At 41.1% G+C, this 21389-nt stretch overlaps 1 protein-coding gene across 6 annotated transcripts in view; it reads left to right on the forward strand.

Moving 5' to 3' along the window:
• The first annotated feature begins 765 nt into the window (after positions 1–765).
• The window catches only part of DPH6 (diphthamine biosynthesis 6), a 376150-nt gene continuing 355526 nt past the window's right edge, over positions 766–21389 (forward strand). For 2 of the 6 annotated variants that reach the window (XM_073348880.1, XM_073348885.1), the window contains exons 1-3: positions 769–977; positions 8580–8674; positions 10738–10931. In XM_073348880.1, the coding sequence (XP_073204981.1) occupies positions 955–977; positions 8580–8674; positions 10738–10931 (312 nt within the window). In that variant the 5' untranslated portion in view covers positions 769–954. Of the gene's footprint in view, positions 978–8579; positions 8675–10737; positions 10932–21389 lie in introns of all 6 variants that reach the window. The other 4 variants (XM_073348883.1, XM_073348884.1, XM_073348886.1 and 1 more) reach the window with 4 other exon arrangements.

Here is a 21389-nt window from a genome sequence, read left to right on the forward strand (position 1 = left end):
CCAGGATTGTCCTGGAGTCTGCAGGAATTAAAGATTAATCCTTAATTAAGGATGATGTCATGTGATGAAACCTCCAGGAATATGTCCAACCAAAATTGGCAACCTTAACTCCAGAAAGATAAGGTGGGGTAATATCTTTTATTGGACCAACTAATGTTGGTGCCAGGGACAACACAGGCTGCTGTGTCACGGCCAACAATAACTATAGAGAGAGGTTTCAGAGTATCAGCCCTCTTAGTCTGTATCCGCAAAAAGAAAAGGAGGACTTGTGGCACCTTAGAGCCTAACAAATTTATTTGTGCATAAGCTTTCCTGAGCTACAGCTCACTTCATCGCATGCATCCGATGAAGTGAGCTGTAGCTCAGGAAAGCTCATGCTCAAATAAATTGGTTAGTCTCTAAGGTGCCACAAGTCCTCCTTTTCTTTTTATAGAGAGAGGGCACTGTCATGGGGGAAACAGGTTCCGGTAAGCAGGGTGAGCACCCAGGGCAGTAGCTGACAGCTCAGAGGTGACTCATCCTGCATGTCACGCACTGGAAGGGCTCTGAGCAGCGGGCGCGCTGCGAACACCCCCCAGAATCAGCCCTGGCCTCCCTGCGGCGCCTCCCGTCTGCCCTCGCATAGGCGGCCAGCGCGGTGCCTGCCATTCAGCCCTCGTCGCCCCGCGCCGCTCGCCCGCCCGTCGCGGCAGCCCCGGCCCGAGCGGCAGGGGCAGGGCGCTGGCCGGCCGCAGGGAGAGCGGCGCGGATCGGCCCCCACCACAAGCCCTTTGGTTCAGGCAGCCTCGGGCCTGCCCTGGGCGGGTCTGGCCGGGCGGCAGCGGCGCGAGCGTGTAGAAGGGCGCGTGGCTCGGGAAGGAGGGCGCCGGCTGCAGCCTGTCGTAGCGCCCGTGTGTCCCAGCCCCCCCGCCCCTCCCCTCTTAGTGTCAGCCCAGCCCGGGGGGTGCGAGCAGCATGAGAGTAGTGGCCTTAATCAGGTAACGTGGCTGTGGGGGGCTGCCCTGCTGCACAAACTGAGCCACACCTCGTGCACCTGGGGGGTGCTGCAGAGCCCATAGCAGGGACTGGGCTGCTAACCCGCAGCCTTGCGCTCGGGACTCTCCTGCTCGCGCATTTCTTGCTTTCCTTCCCCCCCCCAACACAGCAAGGCTTTTTAAACAGCTCTGTCCTCCGCAGCTTGCTCTGCCTCAGCTGGCTGCATCTCAGTGGTGGGTGTGTAATTGTGTGCCTAGTAGCAGGCCTTACACAACTGCCTGGCTCTGCCTTTGGGTGTTGAACATCCTGTCATACTTAAAAATAAGTAAATAAAGGCCCACACCCTGCCGTCATCACTCTCCCCTGTGTCTTGCAGTGTGCTCTGTGTTGTCAGTGGCTGCCCTCTGCTGCATTTTGGGGGTCCCCTGTAATTATATGTAACATGCTTTGGGAGGAAAAGTGCTGTATGTATGTGAGCTGCTGCTATTTTTTTCTGTCTCATCTCACCCATTTTCAGTTGATTTTCAGGCTATTTTTTTTTCCCCTTTCCAAGTATCTCACTTTTAGGATCAATTTTGCAAATGTGTGTTTCAATGAGACATTTAATCTCTCTCATCATTTTAAAAAGATCATTCATTTATGTAGTTGCACTTGACATAGCCCTCTGTCTCTGGGACTGTTTCTCCTACCCTTCTGCTGCTTCCTTTTCTGAACTTCTTACACTCTAAATAGGTTTTTATAATTTCTGACATTTATTTAAATTATTTTTTCATTGAAGAAGATAACTAGATTCTTTCATTGAGAAATGATAGTAAATTAATGGTTCATGTAAGCCAGGAAGGTTACCCAGGACATTGTGCTTGTGTATTGGATGAACCCTGTGATATTTTTATTTTTAGATGCCGAGCCATAGCTTCTTTTTACTAAGGTAAAGATCCTATATTGACTTTCCGTGGATAGAGTCCTGCAACCTGTATGAAGCCCTGTTAAAATTTGGGTTTGGCCAGGATTATAGTTTAAAATTATTCCGACAGAAAATGTTATACAACAAAAAGGGATTTGTTTTTTGTTGTGAAAAATTGTATTTTTTATCCTGATTTCAAGTTCTAGAAGTATTTATTTTGATATTGGCTATTCAGTGGAATGTGCTAGAAGGCAGCATGAAATAAAATCTTAAGAAGGAGGTTTGTAACATGACTGGTATTTTTATGGGCAGTTTTACTAGGATGGATTTAGCTTAAGAAAAAGTTTTAAGAAGAGTTTTTTGTTTTAAAGAGATGCCAAAGTCTGATTTTTTAACCTACTCACTGCAAGTAATGTAAAAGATAAGAGAGAGAAAATTTCTCTATTAAAAAAACCATTCTTTTGTGCTTTTGATAGGCAGGAGTAGTATCTGAATCTATTTTAACTAATTATTTTTGTATTGACAATATTTAAAGTTGACGGTCTCTTTCTAAGGAGGTAGTGATTGAGTAAACCTCAAAGTGTAACTTCTGCTAAATCAGAAATCATCAGGCATTTTAAAGCCAGTGGTCTGTCCAAAATAAGTTTTCCTCTTATTCCTCCATCTTGAATTAGTCTAGATTTTTTTTTTTTTTTTTGGTGTGTGTGTGAACAGTGACATGCAAGAATATGAGGGACATCCTTTTCAGAGGTCTTGGATAGTCGCTAAAGAAATCTTTACTGTCCTTTTTTTTTCTCTTTCATATTCCCCTTGTTTGCAAGTCTGCCTGTCGTGCCTGTGGCCAAAATTTGTCCTAACTGTGGCTGTGCCTCTGTTGAAATCGTTAAGAGTCTCATATCTATTGCAGTTCCTTCTTTTATTATATTCCCAAAACTCTAAATGTCAGGATACCCAGAATGCCGCAACCAGACATCTATCTTGCTCCAGGAGCTCAGACCATCTGACTACCATTTCTGGCCTCCTATTATTTTCCATATCTCCATACTCAAATCTCAAACTGTGGCTCTAGAGCAGTGATACTCAGACTGAGGCTCACAAGCTGCAAATGGCTCTTTAATGTGTTTCCCACAGCAATTTGCAGCACATGATGTTAAAACACTGTGATTTAATTATTAGCCAGTCAGGATGCTTTTTCTACTTATTAACCAATTAAGTTATCAACTTGTACTAAGTTATTAACTTATTTACTGTGAGAATTATATGTGTATGTGTGTATATTAAAATTTTTTTTACCGGTCATACTGTTTAAATATGAGTATTTAGTACAGTAGTAAATGAAAGAATGAATTCACACTCTTTTGGGTAATGTTAATAGCTAATTGGGCTCCCAAACCACTGATGTCTGAGTATCACTGCTCTAGAGCTGCATGGAGCTTTTTGCGGGGGGCCTCACTTGGTTAAATCCCTAGGTTTGATGGTGCTCCATTTGAAGCTTTGTGGGTAGCACTGAAAAAACAGACAGATGTTGTAGTGATCCTATTTCTTCCTCCAACTAGTCAGGAATTTAGGGTGTAAAGGAGATGAGAAGAAAGAAAATAAAAAGCCCTGACCGTGTTCCATCAGCTAGTAGGACAAAGAAAGAGAGAGAGATGAAAAACACTTCTTTCTCTCTCAGAGGCTAGAAAGCAATGGAAGGAGACAGGAAGTATTTTGACAAATGGAGTCCCTAAGAGTCACAGAACTATCATGGAGTTCTGGCCTGATGTGATTATCATCATGCAGTGGTATACAAAAAAACCCCAACAGTGTAATGCTGGGATATCAATTCATGATTATTTGGTGTTTCTGTTGACTCTGTGGGCTCTCCAGCTCATCAATATTGAGTATCAGTGGAGGGCTGAATATTGTTGGACCTGCATGTCCTCCCATTCATGATTGCACAGACTGTTTTCCCTCCCATTTATGATTGTTTTCACGTCAGTGGCAGCTACAAAAATTGCTGTTGTGTAGAAGTGATATTAAGAAAGGACTTCTATGTACAGCTTAGCTGTCTTTGGCATGTTTTGTCCTATTGGAAAAAAGTTTATTGCACTTTCTATTTTGGCTCTTCTTTTCATCCCCCATCTTTCCATCTGTCATTTTTTACTTCTCTGGAAATGAGGAGAGTCAGCTCTAGGTAACCATCCAGCACTATACAGACCATCAGCAAGTAGTCCATAAACAACAAACTGGGACCCTGGGCCTAAAATCATGTCAAAGTACATCCTTCTTTTAAAAATCTATCTTGTTCTTTTCAAGCAATTTTTGAAATTAGCAGATATTTTATTTTTGAGCATTTTTTATTTTAATACTGGAATGGTGTAATAATATTTAAGAACTTTGGTAAGTTAGCCAATGTACTAAATTAGTCCTTTATTTTGTAGTTTAAAAGAAAAATTAGAAGGAAATTTTTTCTCAGAAAACATGCCAGATTGTGGAAGCCAACACTGGATTTCCCAGTGTATGGCACAGATGGTAGCAGTTAAAGTTTCCTTTAGATTTGTCCCAGCAACATGTCTCAACCCTGTTTCTGTGGTACCTCTGAGGACTGAGTGTAATTCAGTTACCATGCCTATTAATTTCATGGCCCTTCTCTTGAGAATGTTAGCAAGAGCAATATAAAGACTGGTGACTTTCAGTCTCTGAGTTTGCACCCACAGTTTTGCTGGTACAAATAATTGTGGGTACATTTTATAGTGCTTAGATATGTAGCTTCCCGATTATACTCATAAATTTTGTAGTTGGATATGTAAAGGCTACACAGTTCGTGTATAATTGTTTTGGCTGCAGTTACATTTAGGGACAAAATCGGGGCTAAGTTGAGGCCCTTAGTTTTGAGAAAGAAGTCTCTATAAGGGTAAGGTTCTCTGTCTCATTACTGTTTCTTGATACATCTAGTCTTTTTTCCATCTCATTGGTAACTAAATGAACAGTAACTAAGTTAACTATACCAAGCATGTTGTATCAAAATAGAGATATGGCTTTAAATTATATTGTCTGTTGGCTGTTGAGAAGAAATTTGACATCATGGTTATTTTGAAAAGTGATTGAGCCCCAAACTAGAAACTTGCTAAAAACCTGTTCATTAACAAATTCATATTAAATTTTAACAGCAATGAAATGAGAGAGCAATTTATCATTGAATCATAGGACTGGAAGGGACCTTGAGGGTCTTCTAGTCCAGTCCCCTGAACTCAAGCCAGGACTTGGTATTATCTGGACCAGTGGTTCTCAAACTTCTTTTTCCCACAGACCACTTGAAAATTGCTGAGGGTCTCTGTGACCACTTAACGATCTTTCCAAATGTTGTTTGTACTGTTAGCTAACTGTTGTAAAGCACTTTGGATAAAAGCGCTATATAAAAAACCTTAATCATAATTTACTTTTTTTTGTTTTACAAATAAAAGCACATAACTCATATTTTAATATCAGTAGTCTTACTTTTCTAATGTGATGGATTTGCCTCTCCCCCACCGCGGCAGCCCCCAAGCTGGGGCTGGGAAGGAGGGAAGTCTCTGTCTCTCTCTCTCTCCTGCCGTGGCAGCCCCCAAGCTGGGGCTGGGAAGGAGGGGGGATATCTCCCTCTCTTCCCCACCTCAGCAGCCTCTGAGCTGGGGCTGGGAAGGAGGGCCATCTCTCTGCAGTAGCTGCAGCCCTGGAGCTGGGGAAAGTCGCCTCTTTCTCTGACCGCTGCAGCCCTGCATGTCCCAAATTTGCCCCACCCCCTCTTCTCACCCCGCTGTCTCCCTCCCACCTACCCCCATTCCCTCCAAGGCCACCACCTCACCTTACATGTATGTCTGACTCTCCAGGGTCCAGGCACCGAATTAGTGAAGCCATGCCTTCATGGGTGTGTAGCTGTCAAGGTTCCTCCCCCACTCTGAACTCTAGGGTACAGATGTGGGGACCTGCATGAAAACCTCCTAAGCTTACTTTTCCCAGCTGAGGTTAAAACTTCCCCAAGGTACAAATTAATTTTATCTTTTGTCCTTGGAATAACCACTGCCACCACCAAACTCTACCTGGGTTTACTGGGAAACGTAGTATGGACACGTCTTTCCCCCCAAAATCCTCCCAACCCTTGCACCCCACTTCCTGGGAAAGGTTTGGTAAAAATCCTCACCAATTTGCATAGGTGACCACAGACCCAAACCCTTGGATCTGAGAACAATGAAAAAGCCTTCAGTTTTCTTACAAGAAGACTTTTAATAGAAATAGAAGTAAATAGGAGTAAAGGAATCACCCCTGTAAAATCAGGATGGTAGGTACCTTACAGGGTAATTAGATTCAAAACATAGAGAATTCCTCTAGGCAAAACCTTAAGTTACAAAAAAGACACACAGAAATAGTCATTCTATTCAGCACAGTTCTTTTCTCAGCCGTTTAAAGAAATCATAATCTAATGCATACCTAGCTAGATTATTTACTAAAAGTTCTAAGACTCCATTCCTGTTCTATCCCCGGCAAAGCAGCATACCAACAGACACACAGACCCTTTGTTTCTCTCCCTCCTTCCAGCTTTTGAAAGTATCTGGTCTCCTCATTGGTCATTTTGATCAGGTGCCAGCGAGGTTACCTTTAGCTTCTTAACCCTTTACAGGTGAGAGGATTTTTCCTCTGGCCAGGAGGGATTTTCAAGGGGTTTACCCTTCCCTTTATATTTATGACAGTAGCCCTTCATTCTCTTGTGTGAGGCTGCCCAGGGAACTATCTACAGAGCACCTGAATGGAGCTTGTGGACCACTGGTGGTCCATGGACCACAGTTTGAGAACCTCTGATCTAGACCATTCCTAACAGGTGTTTATCTAACCTGCTCTTAAAAACCACCAATGATGGAGATTCCACAACCTCCCTAGGCAGTTTATTCCAGTGCTTAACCTCCCTGACAGTTAGGAAGTTTTTTCTAATGTCCATCCTAAACCGCCCTTGCTACAATTTAGCCCATTGCTTCTTGTCCTATCCTCAGAGGTTAAGAAGAACATTTTTTCTCCCTCCTCCTTGTAACAACCTTTTATGTACTTGACAAGTGTTATCGTGTCCCCCCTCAGTCTTCTTTTCTCCAGATTAAACAAACCCATTTTTTTCTATCTTCATATAGGTCCCATTTTCTAGACCTTTGATCATTTTTGTTGCTCTCCTCTGGAATTTCTCCAATTTATGAATATCTTTCCTGAAATGTGGACACAATACTCCAGCTGAGGCCTCATCAGTGCCAAGCAGAGTGGAAGAATTACTTCTTGGTCTTGCTTACAACACTCCTACTAATACATCCCAAGATAATATTTGCTTTTTTTTTTTTGCAATGGTGTTATACTGTTGACGCATATTTAGCTTGTGATCCACTGTGACCCCCAGATCCCTTTCTGCAGTACTCCTTCCTAGGCAGTCATTTCCCATTTTGTATGTGTGCAACTGATTGTTCCTTCCTCATATACAGATGGGTAAAGTATGGAAGGAAAGGATGCTGTACTGGTTATATGAATCTTTCTCAGATGATTTTAGTAGTACCGCCAGTTAGAATCAGTGTAGAGGAGTTTATTATGTGTATAAGTTAAGGCACGGGAACTCGGGGACAACTGTAAGGCTGCCTTTCTAGGATCCTTTTGTCAGCTCTGGCATAGGGGTCATGCTTGAGGTGGGACTGAATGTGGGAATGGTGTGTTGAGAGGTGGGTTAGGGCTCAACATATAGGGCTCCAGACATTTGGGAGCCTAGAGAGAGCGCTGAGGACAGGCTGCCATAACAAGACAGCTCTGTAGGGCCTGTGGAGCAGCCAGGATTTGGGAGGACACAAAGGTGGCTTAAAACCACCATAGCCATCCCACCTTGGGGCTGTGAGTTCTGTGCCTTGCCTCTTAAAGAGGTAAAGCACAGACTCTCCCCTCTCGTTGTGGTGCAGTGACTATCAATTTGAAGATGGATGTTTGAAGTGTAGTATTCTATAGATCAGATAGTTTTGGCTTTATTATTATTATTACTTGATATTTGTTTAAGACTTGATTATGTGTAACTGAAATAGGAGTTTTGCCATTAAATTCAATGGGAAAAGGATTCAGCCTTTGCCATGTTGGCAGAGGCGGAGTATTCTTTTAGCTTTTGAATTTTGGATTATTAATTTCAAAATCAAATCTATTTTGCACTTTATTTATATTAAATATTATATTACATCAGCACTTAGATGAACAACAGGGACCTGTTGTGCCAGTTGCTTTAAAATGCACCTGTAATTAATTTTGTCCACAGTTATATCCAGGCGCACAACCAGAAGCCAGGTTCTCACCGCTGCTTTTAAAAATCAATATTTTAGAGAGGAAACATTCTGTGATCCATCACTAATCCTTTGAGCAAAAGACAGCGTCTTCTCCAAAGAGCTTTCGTACAATGAAAGTTTCTCTCTCTCTGCCATCAAATTAGGAATTTCACATAAACCATATGGATTTTAGATCTAACTGAACTCTTATAAAGTTCTTATAAAGATTTTGTATGGTACAGTCTTAGATGTTTGTTACTGTTCTAATTCTCCTTAATACATCTTATTTGAAAACTTTGTGGCCCTGTGTTATAATTTTGAAGTAATCAGGTAAAAGTTAAAAAAGGACGACAGTGCCTAGCAGTGGCTGGTTTAATTGTCTGATAATTTCATTTTTTTTCTAATTCCAGTGGTGGAAAGGACAGCTGTTACAATATGATGCAGTGTGTTGCTGCTGGGCATCAGATTGTTGCTCTAGCCAACTTAAGACCTACTGAAAACACAGGTAAGAATGCCTCATTGCTTGTAGGAAACTTTCTGAAATAGGAAGCAGCTGAGGCACAGCTGTGTCTGAGTTAAACCCTGCTATTTTTTTGCACATATTGCAGGTATCCTAGACATCTTTACAGAGAAAGGTGAAGAAGGGGAGAAACAATTTAGAGAATTTGTTAAAGCCGCTTGTAAAGCAGCAAACAAGAGAAAACTATACAAGAAAATGAAAAATGGTAAAAGGAAGGATTCTGCAGTTTAAAAGGAGGAAAATGCATAAATACTTTCTTGTACTGTAGTAAGGGGAGAATGCATGGGTACAGTAATGAAGATAGTGAAAAGTGAGTGAGGTTTAGCATCACTCTTAAATTAAGATGAACAGGAAGGGTTTAAGGTGAGATTTGGAAAGGAGATGACTTTTGTATCAGTGAGAGGGGAATGAGGCCCCACGATTGAAAAGGGTGTCTCCTTTGCCATCCAAAGTGTGGAGGTTTGTGAGGGAAGCAGAGGAGGAGGTGTGCCTGCTGGGAGAAGGAGTTCATGTGTGAATCGTTGGTAGAGTAGGTGAATATAAAATCAGTTGATTGGGGAAGTTTATTCCCTTGGTACCCAGGACAAAACCTCTCTAATCTTTTTGAAATATGTTTGTTGTAAAACTAATGTAGCCACATCAATGTTGTCATTCAAATAATAAAATGGCCTCTTTATGTGTATGTGGTAGGGAATATGATGGAAAGTTAACCGAGGTGCCCCAGGCAGCAGTAGGTCCTATCCCATTCATTTTATTTTATCTTGTACCACAGTTGCCTGGAGACCCTCAAGTAATAAAGTAACTGCAAATTCAGAACTAAGTGGCAGCTTAAAAGGGACCCTGTCTGTTCTTTTCAGTTATCAGATTTTATATAAATTTAAAAATACTATTTTTCTTGTAAAATCAACTTCTCCAGTCCTGGTTAATTTGTTAAGATTACAGAACCCTCTAGACCAGTGGTTCTCAAACTAGGGCTGCTGCTTGTTCAGGGAAAGCCCCTGGTGGGCCGGGCCAGTTTGTTTACCTGCTGCGTCTGCAGGTTCGGCCTATCACGGCTCCCACTGGCCGCGGTTCGCCGCTCCAGGCCAATGGGGGCTGTGGGAAGCGGTGCGGGCCAAGGGATGTGCTGGCCGCCCCTCCTACAGATTTGAACTCTATCAAATTTTACCAGTGAATTGTAGGTTTGAGCAATAATTAAGTGTTCTTTATTATTGATCAGTTGAAAAATTATCAATAATGGTCACAATTGTTGGATAACTCCTGACTTACGTAAAATGTGAATTGCAAGGTTTGGGGTTTAATTATTACAATCTACATGTGCTGCCTTTTTTGTTATTGATTAGCTGCCAACCAATTGGTAAGAACGTTTAGTGAAATTTGTCTCTTAATTAAAGCAGCAGCAGCGAGAAGTTTGGTGAGTTCTACCCCAAGTTTTTAAAAGGAAAGGAGATTGAAAAGTCCTGGATGCAACAACAAATATTTCCCTTTCTTTACAATGCATTAAACAATATAAAATTACTGCTGTAATCCTCTATTGTTCCATTTATATTGAAATAACTTGCTGTGAGTATCGTGTTGTCAGTACTAAATATATTAATGGCTAAGTTTCAGGAAGTTTTGACAGCCTATTTCTAACCACCAGAATAAGTGCTGCAGTGTGTTCTATGTATATTGCACTAAGTATGCTGAAACACAGGTAAAAACTATGCGTCTGTGCCTCTGGGGTTGTGCTCCTCCTGCATAGCAAAGCAAAGTTACCATTGGCTCACTTGGTTCTGGGTTGGATCCATAGTGGGGGATTTGTGGATGAAGCACTGGAAATGCCTACATTAAGAAGTAGGCAGTTGCATGAGACACATTGTTATAAGAGGGGAGAAATCCAATTTTTTTTATTCCATGTTTGTAGAGATGCCATCATAGATGTGTGTGTCAATGAACTAAGGAATACTCAGATTTAGGTATTCTTGGTGCTTTTAAAGTATTAAGATTTTCTGTAAATGCTGAATGATGTACTTAGCGTCATATTTGTCTCTATTTAATTGTGGCAGAAGGGACCGATGAGCTGGACAGCTACATGTATCAGACAGTAGGACATCATGCCATAGACCTGTATGCTGAAGCAATGGATTTGCCTCTCTATCGTCACACCATAAAGGGTACCAGTGTGGACACTGGAAGAGTATATACCAGGTGTGAAGGAGATGAGGTTGAAGATCTTTATCACCTTTTGAAACTTGTTAAGGTATGTTAGGGGGCTTATTCCTTCACCCACTTACTTCCCTGGTCCTTCTCGCATGAACAGAGAGCAACAATACCCGAAGTCCAAAGGTGCAAACAATTCGATGTTTATTGGGGTGAACTTCCAGCAAGCATGATTCCAGTTTCCTTCCTTAGTATCCTCCTTCCCAGCTCTGACACCACAGAGCCTTACATCTGTGTCCCTGTTCCCATTCCTACCCTTAGCCAAACGTGATTCCAACTTCCTTACTCCCATTCCCTGTTCCCATTTCCCCCTTTAGCAAAACATGATTCCAATTTTCTTACCCCCATTCCCTGTTCCCATCTCCCTTACCCCCATGCCCATGCCCACCCACTAACTTCCTCATTGACTACAGATTATATAGTAAAACTTGAGTTCTGCTTAGCTATACCTTAACCAATCATTTTTCTGAAATTTAACTAACCAATCCTAACATATTGTAACATGATTATGTAACCAATTATATCCCACCACCTTAATTAGTTTACACCCAGCAAAATTAATTATACAGCAGGCAGGAACAATCACAGAACCAGACAGAGATTATACAGACAAACAACAGCAAAGTGGGAACTATAATGACAAGACAATACAGAAGTGAGGATTTCACACCCCAGCTATTGATAAGTGAGTTCTTGCCAGACAGGATGCTATCAAACTAAGTTTCCTTTTACATTTTGTAGGCACTTCCCTTTCTCTGGAGGTGATAGGAACTATCAGGACAGGATTGTATTCCTAACAGCCGAATAGCACCTTATTTCAGTGTGACTAGTTTGGAATGTGAGGATGTGACCGTTCACTTCCCAGCTTATGGCTGCCTCTGCTGCTTAGCCAAAGGCCTGAGCCTAAGCACAGGGCCACAAACTGTCACAGTAAGAGAAGGCCCTTACACTGGCAGACAGTGGTTTTGATTCTTTCTTTTATACCTCTATCACTAGCCAAGTGATAAGAATACACCTAAATTCTTAGAGTATAGGTCTTTACAGACAGGCCTGAATATCTATATCCTAACAAGGTATGTTGCATAAGGATTTTACTTGTCAGAATATCAAATAATTGAAGAGCATTTAATAAAGCGTATTTATTAGTTTAGCTAAATAACTCACTCCTTGTGGAAAGTTTGAAAACTTTAAAAAAATGTTTATACTTCTGTGTAATATTTGTTTTCTTTTCTGTTGTTCTTCCTTACAATATAAATTTATGTGAAATGGGGGCTTAGTATCTTAATCTGTTGTTTACACTTGAGACAGACCATACTGATAACCAAAAACCTTGATCATTTACAATAATTAGATGCCCATAATAATAAGCAATTGTATGCAAAAGGATGCAGAAAATATTGTGTTTAAAGAGAATTATTTATCATGAGCATGTGATGTAAAGTTCTTTGAGGTTTATGCAACTGATGTAATATTTTGCTTTTTTCCCACTGGCTCTCATAGATTTTGTGTGCATTTTGTTTATTTGTGTACAGGAAATTTATGCATTTGCTTTTCCGTGGACCTATGTATTGTAAAGTAAAACCCAAAGTGTTAGAATATTATTCATACAGTATTTCATACTCAAAGTATTCCCAAGTACTTTACAATTACGATTTTGATGTTGGTAGTGCAGTGACTATGTTCAAATGCCGTTATATACTCAGCAGTAGCTTAACCCAATCTTTTTAGCAATCAAATAATTCTTTCAATAAAAATGGCTATATTGGCTAAGACACTGAAATTTATTCTGCTTTTTTTCAAAAAATATAATGTGATCTTTATTACTTGGGGTTTGATTCAAACCCCCTTGAAATCAGTAGAAAGACATTGGATTTTGGATCACAGAGAGGAAAGAAGCAACTTTGAATGGCAGAGTTGAAGTTTCTTCGTTTTCTTGAATGTCTTTCAGATGATTGTTTGAGGTTTCCAGAATACATAATCATATTTTTGTAAATGTCAGAACGCAGTATTAATTGTGAAAGTTGTTACTAAAATGAAATGATTAATTTGAATATTATTTATAGTCCTAGAAAAAGACTTCCTTAAGTTGCCTAAAAGATAATTCTGATCTTCGATTTAAGTATTCAGTACCTTTCCAATTATAATTTTATTTCATCAGATTTATAATTGATAAACCTGAAAACGTCATGCTTAAATTGCTTGTTCATTGTTTTATATTAAAATTGTATGAATAATTTGGTTCTAAGATGAATGTTATAGAGATTAGAAACTATCACCGGGGCAAGGTGACTAAACCCATTATGTCCTTCTTTGGTTGTTTTCAGTTTTATTTAATTTTAGTATCATAAAGTTGGGAAGTTCTGAATTGGTTAATCTTTCCTCTGAAATTACTTCTTTTCTGTCTGCTATCCTACCGCAGTTTCTTCTGATGGAATGGGTGATATCTCTGGGATCCAGTGAAGTCACAATCAGTGCCATTGTGAAGTAAAGCCAGTGGGAAGTGACCTGAACTCAATACTCTATACTCCACATGTTACATTTTCTCAAAGCTCTTTTAACTAGTGGCAAAACTCTCATAAGCTTCACTGGGGCCAGGATTTTGCCCATTGTATCCATTAGTCTGGAGTACTAGATTCGTGATGTTCCTTCTAAATCTTTGTGGAGCAATAGGGCACTCGAGGCTGTACAACTGGTCCAGAGATATCAGTGAAGTTTTTATTTTTTAATAGTGTGTGTACAGGAGGCAGAACAGGAATTTGAGGAAATATGCTGCCGCACTTCTACATTTTTTTTGAAAACGACAGTATTGGAGAAGGGAAGTACAGATATGTTCTCTGTTGGAAGCTTCGTGATAACAGCTTTCTAAGGCTGAGAAAGATAATAAATTACTGATCAATTTAATTAAAAATGGGGAGATTAGTGGTAATTAAGATGAAATTTCCCTTTCGATACGTGCTGTCTTTGGTGAAATGGATGCTTTGCCATTTTCTTTATAGTAACAGTCAGTTATGACATAAATTAATGCTAATGTTAAATCTTGACAACGTCTGCTTTGGAAGTTCGTACACGATAATTATAACTATAGTTGAAAGAGATGTTATCAAGTTGTCTGGAACGAAATAACTGCTTCTTTCTTGTGTGGAAATATGAATTCCACTATAGGATATTTTACAGAAATAAATATTGGAAATACTTTGCCTTTATAGTAGACCTTGCGTAACCATCTCCTTACAGTCAAACCCATATATGAAATTCTGGTGTAAAAATTGCAATGGAGGTCTTGAATAGTCTAATGAATAACTGAGTAATTATAGAGAAGACAAGGAATTTAGAAGAACTATCATTCTTTATTTTGGTCTTTACTAGTTTTTAGAAAAAGGTGAATTTTTTACCTTGTGAATGTGAATGGCAAAATTAAAATCATTTGATTTTTATTTTAAGCATTTATTTATTACAGTATGCAGTTTTGTAGCTTTAATGTGCAAGTCTTTAATCACCAGTAGCTTTTTTCTAAGTGATTCAAATTTTCTTCAGATGGTGTTACAATATAATTTTTTTAGAGAGAGCTCAATTTGCTGCCTGTTGGAAGTAGGAAAAAAAGAGACTTGATGAAGGTTTTTAATAATTCAAACTTTTATTAAAAGTCTTAAGTTGAAATAATTTGAAAGCAGTGACCAAAATAACATCACTCTTTTTTTCATGTAACGCTTTGGATCTGAGGATGCAGGAAAGGGTCTGTCTAGATGAAAACTACATAATATGTCTAGCTTTTAGTTTGTAAAGTATGTTTATATTACAAGTGCTTGTTTAATAATACATTAAAACAAACCTCACTGAAAAAACTAATATGAATTAAAAAGTATTAAATAGTTTTAAAAACAGTTTTATAAAACCAGGATTTTTTAAAAATGTAAATATTCCCCTGCAGTGTTGGAAAGCCCACCACAGCAGTTTTATGCTAGTGTATAAGACTGAGAGAGCGAAAATGACTGCAGACAAATGTGAAACTGACCATTCTGATGTTGTGTTCCAGACTATGTGAAATGTGTGACGTAAATTAGATTTATTTTAAATAGTCTAATGTGTTAGTAGGGGATAAAGATTGTTTAGGGTTACTATCTATACATATGCATGGGACTGGAAGGGACCGCTTAGGGCACTGAGGCCATCAATACAAGTAGGTTGTATGGTTTTGGATTTATAAAACCATACAAATTACTTGTATTGATGGCCTCAGTAGCTATTCCTGTGTTAAAAAATTAAAAATTCTGCACCAATCAAAATTAAAATTCTGCACACAATATTTTAAAATTTTGCAAGTTTTATTTGTCAATAAATCGAGAAGCTCTAGCATGGCAGTGGGGAGCACAGGCCCCTGGCTGCACAAAGATGGGAGATCACCCTGCAGCCCCCTCACCCACAGGACTGGGACTCAGCACTGAGGCTGCACCCGACCCTGACACAGCACAAGGCCTGGGCTTGCCCCAGAAACATCCTGGGGCTCTGTGCCAGGTGCACCAGGTGTAGGTCAGGCAGGCTCAACCAGGTAGGATCCAAGTGTGGAGGAGCTCAGTGTGGGGGGATCCAGATATGGGGTGAGTGGATTCTGGGTGCAGGCAGCTCAGTGCGGGGGAATCTGGATGCACAGAGGCTCGTTGGGAGGGTTACAGGTACAGAGGCAATGGGACTCTGCACAGGCTTCCAGTTGAAGGTGGTTGGGGCTCAGCAGAGGGGTCTGAGTGTGGGGGTCTTAGTGGTGGGGGTCCTGGGTGCTGGGGTAGGGGGGCTTGGTGGGGTGGGGTTTGGCTGCAGCTAGTTGGGGGTCAGTGGGGCTCAAGGTGGTGCAGGGGATGGGGCATCAGGGTGGTGGTTTGTGTAGGGAGCTCAGTGCGGGGTGGTCTGAGTGCAGGGATGGGGGTCTGGAGGTAGAGGGTTGCAGGGCGGCTCCAGTTGTAGTGATTGAGGTTAAGTGGGGGGGGGGTTAGGTATGGAGGGCTAGGGGGGTTCTGGATGTAGTTGATGAGGCTTGGCAGGAGTGTCTGGGGTTGGGATGTCCAGATGCACGGAGGTTGGGTGGATGGGGGAGCAGCTTCTTGTACAGTGACCCCTACTCCTACAGTTAAGGAGTGATGGGGACAGGAAGCGGGGGGATGCTGAGCTTCCTGCAGCTGCAGGAGGTTTCTTGGGGTGGGTCTGACACAGCCCCAGACACTCCTTGCAGGGGAAGAGGAAGTTCTGTCCTCTCCTGCCTCCAGCCCAGCCAGGACTAACAGCTGATCCCAGTTTAGAGTAGGAGCCACTGGCTGGAGTGTCCCCAACCCCGTGGTTATTTACCTCTCCGCCAGCTGCTCCGGGTGCCTGAAACGATGTATCTGGTCTGCCAGGGAGTGGTGCATGACTGCGCTTGCAGCTTCCCTTTGCTTCCTTCTCAGAAAGTCATTTTTCTGCAGGAAACCAAAGAAATCTGCAGGAGACATGAATTCTGTGCACATGCAGCGGCACAAAATTCTCCCAGGAGTAAGTGACCTAAGCGGTTCCTTCCAGTCCTAACATGTAGGGAGTTAGATATATATATATATCTATATATCTATATATCTAGTCTTCAATTTATAGTACCATGTATGCTGAATGTGGGATATATAAATTCTGATCACTAAAGGGTAATTTAATTTTAATATACCAGGCAGGTCACTCTGGGAGTCTTACTGAATCCATGTGTCCAAACGTGTATTTACTTGCAGGATTAGTGCCTAAGGCCCAGTTTCAGCAAAACATTTAACCCCCCGTTTAAATACTTAAATAAAGCCAGTGCGACTTAAGTATGGGCTTTTAAGTGCTTTACTGACTGAAGCCTAAAATGGTACCAGATTTCCCCGCTTATCGGAATTTTGCTTTATAGTCAAATCCTGAATTGAAAAGTATTAAATATTTTTAAAAACAGTTTTATGAAAACAGGATTAAAAAAAAACAAACACGTAAATATTCCCCTGAGTAATTTAAGGAAGAAAAGGAATCTAGAAGAGCTATCATTCTTTATGTTAGTCTTCTCTAGTTTTTAGAAAAAAATGGACCTGGAATTTTTTTGCCTTTTGAATGTTAATGACAAAATTGAAATTATTTGATTGATTTTTATTTTAAACATTTATTTATTACAGTATGCAGGTTTGTAGCTTTAATGTACAAGTTTTTAACCACCAATAGCTTTTTTCTAAGTGATTCAAATTTTCTTTAGATGGTCCTCCTCATTTGTGCGTTCAAAGCCTGAAAGGTGCCGAAGTAAGCAAGCCAGGGAGAGTCTGTACAGAGGGCATTCTCAGAAGCATCAATCATAGGTACTTAAATGGCCCTCCATTACTATAGTGCTCGAGGCACAGGTTGGAGAGGTGGCAGCTGAGCATTGGAGGTGTAGGATGTTTGTCTGTGACATGTGGGTCCTGCTGCTAAAACCTGTGTCTACGGGGTAGGTACAGTGGACCTGTAGACAATACAGCTGAACGCAGATTACTTTGTTGGTGCTCCATACCAGGCTGTTGGGTGTTGGTGGAGGATTCTACTTTCCACCAATTGCCTGAGCAGGTCTCCTTTCTTATACTCTTTGAAGGAAACCAGAACTTGGCTTTTAATTGATACGGTTTGTTGCTAAGACAGCCTTTATAGAGTTCTTCAGGTTCGTTCTGTGCTGCTGATGTATATGTGTGTCTGTGTGTATATATAATGTATGTTATAGATCTTGTTCTTAATAAGTGTGTTTTCTTTGAAATATTGGCTTGTCCTTTACCATAATAAAATCTTCTGACATGATTATTCTTGAGTTTCTCGAAAGTTTATCCCAAATATTTATAATTCCGTTGATAATTTCTTTTAAAGAAATTTACGTGAACCAATTTATGAACTATGATTACAACATTTCCATCATCTCTTGCATATTTCCAAAGTTATTTTGAGTTCAGTGGGAGTTCTGTGTGTGGAGGGTTTGCAAAGTTAGAGTCTTAAAGATTACCAAGAAGAAAAAACACATTTGAGAAAAATAGGTATGATGGACTTGAGGACTGCAGGATAATTGCAGTATCTTCTTCTGATCATCAGCTGAAAAATAAATATTGCAATTAGATCAATATAAAAAATGTGTTGACAAAAATACTTCAATTATTAAAGTATTTGCCTGCTGTACCGTATCATGCCATTACTTTTTTTTGTAGCAGAGTGAAAGATGAAAGCGGAGTGGAATTCTGCTTTAAAAATGGTGACACAACATGGATCAGCAATCTTATTGGCTGGCAACTAAAACCCACAAAAGCCCCAGCCAGAAACATTTGTTTTTTTAGTAGCAGCAGTAGAAAGCAGTATGATGAGTTTTAAACCTATTTTTTAAAATTAATGTTCAAGCTCAGGGGTATATGGTCTTGGAATGGAAAAGGAGTGATACTTATTCAAAGACAGAAATTTTTTTTGTTTTCTAGGAGTAATATTGTGATAGCTGAGTAATGTTCTAACTGTTCTCCTCTCATATTGTCCTGCACATGTTAAGGGGTTTGGTTCTCCCTTCTTCCTCTCAGTGTATGCACAATGTGCCGAGCCATTTGATGGTGTCATCATCAGCCAGATGGAGAGCCATAAGTCAGTGGGTCGAAATAAGTCAATGGGCACTTGTCAAGGATATGCGAAATAGTCTGAAGTTGACTGCAGCTGCATTGCAGGTCATTAGAAAAACCTCGTTTAAAGAGATTGGCTGCACAGTTGTCCTGTCCTGTTCAAAACTGGTTCAGAGATGACCACAGGTGTCTTGGCAGATCAAAACCTAGTCGACAGTGGGTCAGTGATGAGAGAGTGATTGACAGTTGTCATCGCTGACCACTTGTTGCACCAAGCAGATTCCACCATCATGTCCTGTGGTGGCATAATTGACCATAAAGGGTGTCTAGAAGACAGGCAAGCTGGCGGGTGGTTGAAGAGGTCTGTTTAGAAAGACAGGTCACTGTTCTCATTGATCCTGGCCAGCAGCGTGACAGAGGCTTTCTCATGGTGAATATGGGGTGCTATATGCTATATTAGTAAATATTGGCAGCTTTACATCGGTCAGAATTGTGTGAGATGAGCGACACCAGACAGGAACTCAGTACTCTGCTGGTGAATAGCACAGGGAAAGGGCTGATGTTCTAAGCATCTGGATGCTTGCACCCCAGGGTGAACCAGCACATTTTCTGAGCAGCTTGTTCTGAGTGCTGACTTTGGCTGCCATCGTCTTCAAGTGGTTGAGGTACATTAATGACCTATTCAGTGTCACACTGAGGCAAACCAGGTTTGGATCGTGCTGCAGATGGCCATTGAAGAAAACATTTCTCTCATGGCTTGCACTTGCGTCATGCAGATGAAATACACTAGAAACTGTCTTGGAAAAGCTCAGCTGCAGGTGCCATCGACTACAAAGGTCTGCCATGAGCTTCATATCATCATTCAAGAGCTCGTCAATTTCTGAGAAGGACTGAGCTTGGTAGCTGCAGCAGATGTCGTGAGCATAGATGACCTTGCGCAAGAGTGTAGCTAGCAGATCGTTCATGTACACATTGAACAGTACTGATGAAAGAACTGAGCCTTTCCCCCCCCCCCACTGAATGCATCCGATGAAGTGAGCTGTAGCTCACCAAAGCTTATGCTCAAATAAATTTGTTAGTCTCTAAGGTGCTACAAGTACTCCTTTTCTTTTTGAGGAAAACTGTTGATCTGACACTTCTAAGAGCTACAGCCGTTGCCCATGTGTACTCTGAACCACATGTTTTGGAGAAAGAGCTCTATTATTTCAACCATCCAATGTGGGGCAACTCGAGAGAGTTTAAACAAAAGGCGTCTGTGTCAAATGATGCCATAAGCATCAGTCAGATCCAAGAAGATGGCTCCCGTTTTTGGATTTTGTTGAAAACTATTCTTGATAAAGATAGTCTTTTCCTGAACCCTGCCTGCTCGACCTGCAAGACATCATCCAAATCTGAAGCAGTTTATTGGAGGATCACACACGTTGACAGCAAGGATATTGGGGGGTAACTTGACACATTGTAGGGATCATTGCCTGGCTTAAGAATGGCAGTAATCTTTGCTTAATGCCAAATGCATGGTAACTTCTTATTAATGACCCGTATGTAGAAGTTAATAAGCCACTGTGACGCCTTTGGTCCAAGTGCTAGAGGAATTCCGGCAAGATATTATCATAGCCTGCTTTGATTAGAAACAGCCAAATTCATCAATTCCCAAAGTAGTAGGTGTAAAGGGAGAAGCATTGGTTTGATAGGCCCCCTCACTCTAGATATCATGAAATGTCCTGTAGGTACACTGCTACTTTGGGTTTCTGTGGTAAGGGTACCAGGGCTGGAGGTGAGAGGATGCAGCACTAGATCATTGTTACTTTCTGTGGATACATTACATCACATAAGATAAAGCTTTTCAGTCCACGTTATTTCTGGCTGTAACCTCCTTTGCTAAGTAAATAGCCCTCCTCCTCCACAAGAGACTTGCTACCATAGCTGGTGGGAAAAGTGAGAAGCAGTGTGCTTCTGCACAGGTGACTCGGATTTTCTGTGGGTGCTTTAGAGCCAAACTCCGTGTCCTCTGTTGGCTGATGGACACTGTCAACAGAGCAGAGGAAACTCCATGAATTAAAACACATGGTGTTTCCTACCCCAGGTTGTACCTTAATATCTTAGGTGTAAACTGTGCTATAAAAGAGACGACACAGACCATCTAGAAATAATAATCTGGATGTTAGGTGCTTAATTCTGCGACTCTTACTCTCATTAATAGTCCCATTGACTCCTGATTTGCATGAGTAAAGACTACTCATATGAATAAGAATTGCAGGATTTTCCTGTGACTTTTAGATCTGGTCCTGCTTTCATTTAAGCCAACAAGACACTTGAGGAACCAAATATGGTAGATAGATTGAAGAACATTGACTGCCCTATTTCAAATCCTGATTAACTGGATATTTTTAGACCTGCCTGCTTTCTTTGTATGGAGGCTTCTGATATTACTGTAAGCAGAGACTGAATGAGCTCTCCCGGACATCTAGTGGTGAGCTGTGGAAAAGGACTTCAGGAGCTGATCTCATTTGCATGGGCACACCCATCCTGCCAGTGTGCTTAGCATGATGGGATTGCTTGCCCAAATTGTCACTTTTGGCTGGTGTGGGATCCCCAGTCTCCTTGTTATCAGGGCAGGACTAATAAAGGTTGTTATCCTTGTTGTGTGAATCAAGGGCAGCAGAACTGTACTTGTCATTTCCCGATTGAGGGACTCACCCTCAACTAAATGGCACTCGCTAGGCAGGGGACATGAAACCAGGGCAGAAGATAGCAGACCTCTTTGAGCCTGAAACCATTGTGAGAGCCCAGTATGAAGCTGAAATTCCAGCAATAGAGCCTTCAAAATTTGACTTTGGAGACTCACCGTTGTCTGAGGAGAGTGGAAGGATCGCCTGAGCAAGAAGCTTTGTGAATGATCCAAGGTA

The sequence above is a fragment of the Lepidochelys kempii genome, chromosome 6, assembly GCF_965140265.1.
Source record: "Lepidochelys kempii isolate rLepKem1 chromosome 6, rLepKem1.hap2, whole genome shotgun sequence".
NCBI lineage: Eukaryota > Metazoa > Chordata > Testudines > Cheloniidae > Lepidochelys > Lepidochelys kempii.